The sequence below is a fragment of the Oncorhynchus kisutch genome, unplaced genomic scaffold, assembly GCF_002021735.2.
Source record: "Oncorhynchus kisutch isolate 150728-3 unplaced genomic scaffold, Okis_V2 scaffold698, whole genome shotgun sequence".
NCBI lineage: Eukaryota > Metazoa > Chordata > Actinopteri > Salmoniformes > Salmonidae > Oncorhynchus > Oncorhynchus kisutch.
In genome coordinates this window covers 79,099-88,467 of record NW_022262643.1, presented here as the reverse complement: position 1 = coordinate 88,467, position 9,369 = coordinate 79,099, and the positions used below count along the sequence as shown (strand labels likewise).

Sequence of the window (9,369 nt, the reverse complement as noted above, 5' to 3'; positions counted from 1 at the left end):
TCTCTCTGTCTCTCTCTCTCTGATTCTTTCTCTCTCTCTCTCTCTCTCTCTGTCTCTCTCTCTCTGATTCTTTCTCTCTCTCTCTCTTTCTCTCTCTCTGTCTCTGTCTCTGTTCTCGCTCTCTCGCTGTCGCTGTCTCTCTCTCTCTCGCTGTCTCTCTCGCTGTCTCTCTGTCTCTCTCTCTCTCTCTCTGTCTCTCTCTCTCTCTGTCTCGCTCTCTCTCTCATGAGCAGAAGGAAGACAGGGCATGTGTCAGACACCGGGCAACAGCTTTGGGAGGAGACGTGTCAGGGCAGACAAAAACCCTCAACCCTTTATCAATTGCAGGACAAAGAATCCCTATCAGGGTCCACCAGATGTGTCCTGGATATCCTATGGACAGAAAGTCGTGACTTCTACCAGATTGATCTCATCCATTCTCTTCTCCCTCCTGTCATATGGGTTTTCTTGCTGGTCTCTGTTCTCTGTTCTGTTACATGGCCCCCCAGCTAAGATACATAGTCAGTGTGATGGTCTCTGTTCTGTTACAAGGCCCCCCAGCTAAGATACAATAGTCAGTGTGATGGTCTCTGTTCTGTTACATGGCCCCCAGCTAAGATACAATAGTCAGTGTGATGTTCTCTGTTCTGTTACAAGGCCCCCCCCAGCTAAGATACAATAGTCAGTGTGATGGTCTCTGTTCTGTTACATGGCCCCCCCAGCTAAGATGTAATAGTCAGTGTGATGTTCTCTGTTCTCTGTTCTGTTACATGGCCCCCCCAGCTAAGATACAATAGTCAGTGTGATGGTCTCTGTTCTGTTACAAGGCCCCCCAGCTAAGATACAATAGTCAGTGTGATGGTCTCTGTTCTGTTACAAGGCCCCCCAGCTAAGATACAATAGTCAGTGTGATGGTTCTCTGTTCTGTTACAAGGCCCCCCCAGCTAAGATACAATAGTCAGTGTGATGGTCTCTGTTCTGTTACATGGCCCCCCCCCAGCTAAGATGTAATAGTCAGTGTGATGGTCTCTGTTCTGTTACAAGGCCCCCCAGCTAAGATACAATAGGCAGTGCTGATGGTCTCTGTTCTGTTACAAGGCCCCCAGCTAAGATACAATAGGCAGTGTGATGTCTCTGTTCTGTTACATGGCCCCCAGCTAAGATACAATAGTCAGTGGTGATGGTCTCTGTTCTGTTACAAGGCCCCCCAGCTAAGATACAATAGGCAGTGTGATGGTCTCTGTTCTGTTACATGGCCCCCCAGCTAAGATACAATAAAACGTGTGATTGGCAGCGATTTGTGCTTCCTCCATCACAGACACTGTTATCTGCCTCTCTCCTGTCGTATTCACTGAACAATATACCTATCCTTCCACCCCCCTGCCTCCCTCCCCCTGCCTCCCTCCCCCCTGCCTCCCTCCCCCTGCCTCCCTCCCCCCCTGCTCCCTCCCCCCCTGCCTCCCTCCCCCCTGCCTCCCCACCCCCCTGCCTCCCACCCCCCTGCCTCCCTCCCCCCTGCCCTCCCTCCACCCCTCCTCCTCCCCTCCCCCTGTCCTCCTCACCCCCCTGCCTTCCTCCCCCTGCCCTCCCTCCACCCCTCCTCCACCCCTCCCCCTGTCCTCCTCACCCCTCTGCCTCCCCTCCCCTCTGCCCCCCCCTCCCTGCCCCCCACCCCTGCCCTCCCTCCACCCCTCCTCCTCCCCTCCCTCCTACCGCCCGGATGTCATTGCATCACAACATCTCGTGTCAGGGAACAAATGGAGGGAGAGAGTTCAGGCAGACAGACAGACCTGAGACTGAAGGCTGGAGCTACATCTAATCGTTATTGGAGTGTCTGTTATGCTCTGTTGGTGGAAGCTATATTTTAGGGCCACTTAGAGAAAACACACAAGCCCGTACACTGAGCATTACCCTGTCAAGACCACAAGCCCGTACACTGAGCATTACCCTGTCAACACCACAAGCCCATACACTGAGCATTACCCTGTCAACACCACAAGCCGGTACACTGAGCATTACCCTGTCAACACCACAAGCCCATACACTGAGCATTACCCTGTCAACACCACAAGCCCATACACTGAGCATTACCCTGTCAACACCACAAGCCATTACACTGAGCATTACCCAGTCAAGACCACAAGCCCGTACACTGAGCATTACCCTGTCAACACCACAAGCCCGTACACTGAGCATTACCTTGTAAAGACCACAAGCCCATCCACTGAGCATTACCTTGTCAAGACCACAAGCCCGTACACTGAGCATTACCCTGTCAACACCACAAGCCATTACACTGAGCATTACCCTGTCAACACCACAAGCCCGTACACTGAGCATTACCTTGTCAAGACCACAAGCCCATCCACTGAGCATTACCCTGTCAACACCACAAGCCCATACACTGAGCATTACCCTGTCAGCACCACAAGCTGGTACACTGAGCATTACCCTGTCAACACCACACGCCCATACACTGAGCATTACCCTGTCAACACCACAAGCCATTACACTGAGCATTACCCTGTCAACACCACAAGCCATTACACTGAGCATTACCCTGTCAACACCACAAGCCCGTACACTGAGCATTACCCAGTCAAGACCACAAGCCCGTACACTGAGCATTACCCTGTCAACACCACAAGCCCGTACACTGAGAATTACCTTGTCAAGACCACAAGCCCATCCACTGAGCATTACCATGTCAACACCACATATTATCATGATAAATATTAATGATTGTAGTAACTCAAGCTGGCCTTGACTTTACCCTGTAAATCTACAGCCATTAAACGCTGTAGGGGAAACAGCTGTACCAATGTTAGTAGGGTTTCAGAGGTGGTTCTCTCTCCCAGAGGAAAGGAAAGGAGAGGAGAGGAGAGGAGAGGAGAGGAGAGGAGAGGAGAGGAGAGGAGAGGAGAGGAGAGGAGAGGAGAGGAGATGAGATGAGATGAGAGGAGAGGAGAGGAGAGGAGAGGAGAGGAGAGGAGAGGAGAGGAGAGGAGAGGAGAGGAGAGGAGAGGAGAGGAGAGGAGAGGAGAGGAGAGGAGAGGAGAGGAGAGGAGAGTGTGTTAGGGCACTACGGTGCTGTTATGGCTGGCTGGCTGATGTAAGAGTTGTGAAAACACCAGTAAGACCCACAGACAGTCATCGTCAGGTCTGTCTCTCATGGACCATAGGAGACAGAGACCGGGTGGTCCAGCTGTTACCATGGTAACGTGATGTCTTTATAGACCATGATCCTGTCTTCTGTTTCATCCCTTTCTCCTGTCTTCCAACTTCTCCCCCTTCTCCTCCCTCCCTCCCTCGCTCCCTCCCTCCCTCCCTCCCTCCCTCCCTCCCTCCCTCCCTCCCTCCCTCCCTCCCTCCCTCCCTCCCTCCCTCCCTCCCTCCCTCCCTCCCTCCCTCCCTCACTCCCTCACTCCGTCCCTCCCTCCTTCCCCTCCCTCCCTCCCTCCCTCCCTCCCTCCCTCCCTCCTTCCCCTCCCTCCCTCCCTCCCTCCCCCTCCAGTGGGATGCGATAACAGAGATGGATGAACAGAACCGACCTATCCATACCTTCCAGGTGTGTCATGTGATGGAGCCCAACCAGAACAACTGGCTACGGTCCAATTGGATCCAGCGCCAGGAAGCACAGAAGGTAATATACAATAATATATAGTATAATACTAATAATATACAGTATAATACTACTAATAATATATAGTATAATACTAATAATAATATATAGTATAATACTAATAATAATATATAGTATTATACTAATAATATATAGTATAATACTAATAATAATATATTGTATAATACTAATAATATATAGTATAATACTAATAATATACAGTATAATACTAATAATATATAGTACAATAATAATAATAATATACAGTATAATACTAATAATATATAGTACAATAATAATAATAATATACAGTATAATACTTATAATAATATACAGTATAATACTAATAATATATAGTATAATACTAATAATATACAGTATAATACTAATAATAATATACAGTATAATACTAATAATATATAGTATAATAATAATAATATACAGTATAATACTTATAATAATATATAGTATAATACTAATAATATATAGTATAATACTAATAATATACAGTATAATACTTATAATAATATATAGTACAATAATAATAATAATAATATACAGTATAATACTAATAATAATATATAGTATAATACTAATAATATATAGTATAATACTAATAATAATATACAGTATAATACTAATAATATATAGTATAATACTAATAATATATAGTATAATACTAATAATAATATACAGTATTATAATAATAATATACAGTATAATACTAAGGTAATATATAATAATATACAGTATAATATATAGTATAATACTAATAATATATCGTATAATACTACTAATAATATATAGTATAATACTAAGAATATAGAGTATAATACTAATAATATACAGTATTATAATAATAATATACAGTATAATACTAAGGTAATATATAATAATATACAGTATAATACTAATAATAATATACAGTATTATAATAATAATATACAGTATAATATATAGTATAATTCTAATAATATATCGTATAATACTAATAATAATATATAGTATAATACTAATAATAATATACAGTATTATAATAATAATATACAGTATAATACTACGGTAATATATAATAATATACAGTATAATACTAATAATAATATACAGTATTATAATAATAATATACAGTATAATACTAAGGTAATATATAATAATATACAGTATAATATATAGTATAATACTAATAATATACAGTATAATACTAATAATAATATATAGTATAATACTAATAATAATATACAGTATTATAATAATAATATACAGTATAATACTACGGTAATATATAATAATATACAGTATAATATATAGTATAATTGTAATAATAACATACGCCAGGCAGCACAGAAGGTAATATATAACCCAGGTGTGTTGCAGGTAATAAAAGGTGTATGTTGTGTTCCCTTCAGGTGTACGTGGAGCTGCGCTTCACCCTGAGAGACTGTAACTCCATCCCTTGGGTGTCTGGTACCTGCAAGGAGACCTTTAACCTCTTCTACCTCCAGACAGAGGAGCCACACGCCGCCGCCTCCCGCTTCAGACCTGCCGACTACGCCAAGGTCTAGTTTTAGAGAATCCTACTTGTTGACAAGGTGTTCTTACTTTTTATTCGATTTTTTTTTTAAACTCTTATTTGACCAGGTAAGTTGACTGAGAACACGTTCTCATTTACAGCAATGACCTGGGGAATAGTTACAGGGGAGAGGAGGAGGGGGATGAATGAGCCAATTGTAAGCTGGGGATGATTAGGTGGCCATGGTATGAAGGCCAGGTTGGACATTTTAGCCAGGACACCGGGGTTAACACCCCTTCTCTTGCGATAAATGCCATGGGATCTTTAATGACCAAAGAGAGTCAGGGCACCAGGGTTAATACCCCTACTCTTGCGATAAATGCAATGGGATCTTTAATGACCAAAGAGAGTCAGGGTAACCGTTTAACGTCACGTCTGAAAGATCCCACCTTACAGAGGACAATGTCCCCAATCACTGCCCTGGAGCATCTCCTTAGACCAGAGGGAAGAGTGCCCCCTACTGGCCCTCCAACACCACTTCCAGCAGCATCTGGTCTCCCATCCAGGGACCGACCAGGACCAACCCTGCTTAGCTTCAGAAGCAAGCCAGCGGTGGGATTCAGGGTGGGATGCTGCTGACCAGGACCAACCCTGCTTAGCTTCAGAAGCAAGCCAGCAGTGGTATGCAGGGTGGTATGCTGCTGACCAGGACCAACCCTGCTTAGCTTCAGAAGCAAGCCAGCGGTGGGATTCAGGGTGGTATGCTGCTGACCAGGACCAACCCTGCTTAGCTTCAGAAGCAAGCCAGCAGTGGTATGCAGGGTGGTATGCTGCTGACCAGGACCAAGAGTTATTTCATAGCTGTTGTTACTGTTGAAGAGGAGAGTTATTTCATAGCTGTTGTTACTGTTAAAGAGGAGAGTTATTTCATAGCTGTTGTTACTGTTAAAGAGGAGAGTTATTTCATAGCTGTTGTTACTGTTAAAGAGGAGAGTTATTTCATAGCTGTTGTTACTGTTAAAGAGGAGAGTTATTTCATAGCTGTTGTTACTGTTAAAGAGGAGAGTTATTTCATAGCTGTTGTTACTGTTAAAGAGGAGAGTTATTTCATAGCTGTTGTTACTGTTAAAGAGGAGAGTTATTTCATAGCAGTTGTTACTGTTAATGAGGAGAGTTATTTCATAGCTGTTGTTACTGTTAATGAGGAGAGTTATTTCATAGCTGTTGTTAAAGAGGAGAGTTATTTCATAGCTGTTGTTACTGTTGAAGAGGAGAGTTATTTCATAGCTGTTGTTACTGTTAAAGAGGAGAGTTATTTCATAGCTGTTGTTACTGTTAAAGAGGAGAGTTATTTCATAGCTGTTGTTACTGTTAAAGAGGAGAGTTATTTCATAGCTGTTGTTACTGTTAAAGAGGAGAGTTATTTCATAGCTGTTGTTACTGTTAAAGAGGAGAGTTATTTCATAGCTGTTGTTACTGTTAAAGAGGAGAGTTATTTCATAGCTGTTGTTACTGTTAAAGAGGAGAGTTATTTCATAGCTGTTGTTACTGTTGAAGAGGAGAGTTATTTCATAGCTGTTGTTACTGTTAAAGAGGAGAGTTATTTCATAGCTGTTGTTACTGTTAAAGAGGAGAGTTATTTCATAGCTGTTGTTACTGTTAAAGAGGAGAGTTATTTCATAGCTGTTGTTACTGTTAAAGAGGAGAGTTATTTCATAGCTGTTGTTAAAGAGGAGAGTTATTTCATAGCTGTTGTTACTGTTAAAGAGGAGAGTTATTTCATAGCTGTTGTTACTGTTAAAGAGGAGAGTTATTTCATAGCTGTTGTTACTGTTAAAGAGGAGAGTTATTTCATAGCTGTTGTTACTGTTAAAGAGGAGAGTTATTTCATAGCTGTTGTTACTGTTAAAGAGGAGAGTTATTTCATAGCTGTTGTTGAAGAGGAGAGTTATTTCATAGCTGTTGTTACTGTTAAAGAGGAGAGTTATTTCATAGCTGTTGTTGAAGAGGAGAGTTATTTCATAGCTGTTGTTACTGTTAAAGAGGAGAGTTATTTCATAGCTGTTGTTGAAGAGGAGAGTTATTTCATAGCTGTTGTTACTGTTAAAGAGGAGAGTTATTTCATAGCTGTTGTTACTGTTAAAGAGGAGAGTTATTTCATAGCTGTTGTTAAAGAGGAGAGTTATTTCATAGCTGTTGTTACTGTTAAAGAGGAGAGTTATTTCATAGCTGTTGTTAAAGAGGAGAGTTATTTCATAGCTGTTGTTACTGTTAAAGAGGAGAGTTATTTCATAGCTGTTGTTACTGTTAAAGAGGAGAGTTATTTCATAGCTGTTGTTACTGTTAAAGAGGAGAGTTATTTCATAGCTGTTGTTACTGTTAAAGAGGAGAGTTATTTCATAGCTGTTGTTACTGTTAAAGAGGAGAGTTATTTCATAGCTGTTGTTAAAGAGGAGAGTTATTTCATAGCTGTTGTTAAAGAGGAGAGTTATTTCATAGCTGTTGTTAAAGAGGAGAGTTATTTCATAGCTGTTGTTAAAGAGGAGAGTTATTTCATAGCTGTTGTTAAAGAGGAGAGTTATTTCATAGCTGTTGTTAAAGAGGAGAGTTATTTCATAGCTGTTGTTAAAGAGGAGAGTTATTTCATAGCTGTTGTTAAAGAGGAGAGTTATTTCATAGCTGTTGTTACTGTTAAAGAGGAGAGTTATTTCATAGCTGTTGTTACTGTTAAAGAGGAGAGTTATTTCATAGCTGTTGTTAAAGAGGAGAGTTATTTCATAGCTGTTGTTACTGTTAAAGAGGAGAGTTATTTCATAGCTGTTGTTAAAGAGGAGAGTTATCTCATAGCTGTTGTTGAAGAGGAGAGTTATTTCATAGCTGTTGTTACTGTTAAAGAGGAGAGTTATATATTTAATGAAAAATTAAATATAAATAAATATATAAATCAATAAATATGAATTAATTTCATAATTTAATGTTGCTGTGACACTACTACCCAGGTGCATATGATGAAAAACATATGGAAATGATTTGATTTGAAGGTGGACACCATTGCTGCCGATGAGAGCTTCACACAGACGGACCTGGGAGACCGCGTTCTGCGCCTCAATACGGAGGTGAGTTTGGTTGAATATTATATTCATTACGTTCTTATACTTCAGGGCTCTTTTGTCTCTGTTTTCTCTCGCGATATTTATTTAAAAAAAAGATATATATTTTCATTAGAATTTCAGGGCAGAACTACAGATTTTTACCTTATCAGCTCGCTAGGCTACCTGCCACCTCTACACTCTAACCACTAGACTACCTGCCTCCTCTACACTCTAACCACTAGGCTACCTGCCTCCTCTACACTCTAACCACTAGGCTACCTGCCACCTCTACACTCTAACCACTAGACTACCTGCCACCTCTACAATCTAACCACTAGACTACCTGCCTCCTCTACACTCTAACCACTAGGCTACCTGCCACCTCTACACTCTAACCACTAGACTACCTGCCGCCGATAGACTCTAACCACTAGGCTACCTGCCTCCTCTACACTCTAACCACTAGGCTACCTGCCTCCTCCACACTCTAACCACTAGGCTACCTGCCTCCTCTACACTCTAACCACTAGGCTACCTGCCTCCTCTACACTGTAACCACTAGGCTACCTGCCTCCTCTACACTGTAACCACTAGGCTACCTGCCTCCTCTACATACAGTCTAACCACTAGGCTACCTGCCTCCTCTACACTCTAACCACTAGGCTACCTGCCTCCTCTACACTCTAACCACTAGGCTACTTGCCGCCCCCTCTCTATCTATACATTCACTACAGTAATCTGTACGACCCAGACATACTGTAACACAACACAGCCACGACCCAGACATAACACAACACAGCCCCGACCCAGACATAACACAACACAACCACGACCCAGACATAACACAACACAACACAGCTACGACCCAGACATAACACAACACAGCCACGACCCAGACATAACACAACACAGCCACGACCCAGACATACTGTAACACAACACAGCTACGACCCAGACATACTGTTACACAACACAGCTACGACCCAGACATACTGTTACACAACACAGCTACGACCCAGACATAACACAACACAGCCCCGACCCAGACATAACACAACACAACCACGACCCAGACATAACACAACACAACACAGCTACGACCCAGACATAACACAACACAGCCACGACCCAGACATAACACAACACAGCCACGACCCAGACATACT

General features: G+C 42.0%; 1 protein-coding gene across 1 annotated transcript in view; it reads left to right on the top strand.

Annotated features, from left to right (window-relative positions):
* Nucleotides 1-3,493: 3,493 nt before the first annotated feature.
* Nucleotides 3,494-9,369, top strand: part of LOC116361462 (ephrin type-A receptor 6-like) — a gene marked incomplete at both ends in the record, with an annotated part of 70,404 nt that continues 64,528 nt past the window's right edge. The window contains 3 exons of the mRNA XM_031815912.1: nucleotides 3,494-3,622; nucleotides 5,008-5,157; nucleotides 8,153-8,227. Of these exons, the coding sequence (XP_031671772.1) occupies nucleotides 3,494-3,622; nucleotides 5,008-5,157; nucleotides 8,153-8,227 (354 nt within the window). The remainder of the gene's footprint in view (nucleotides 3,623-5,007; nucleotides 5,158-8,152; nucleotides 8,228-9,369) is intronic.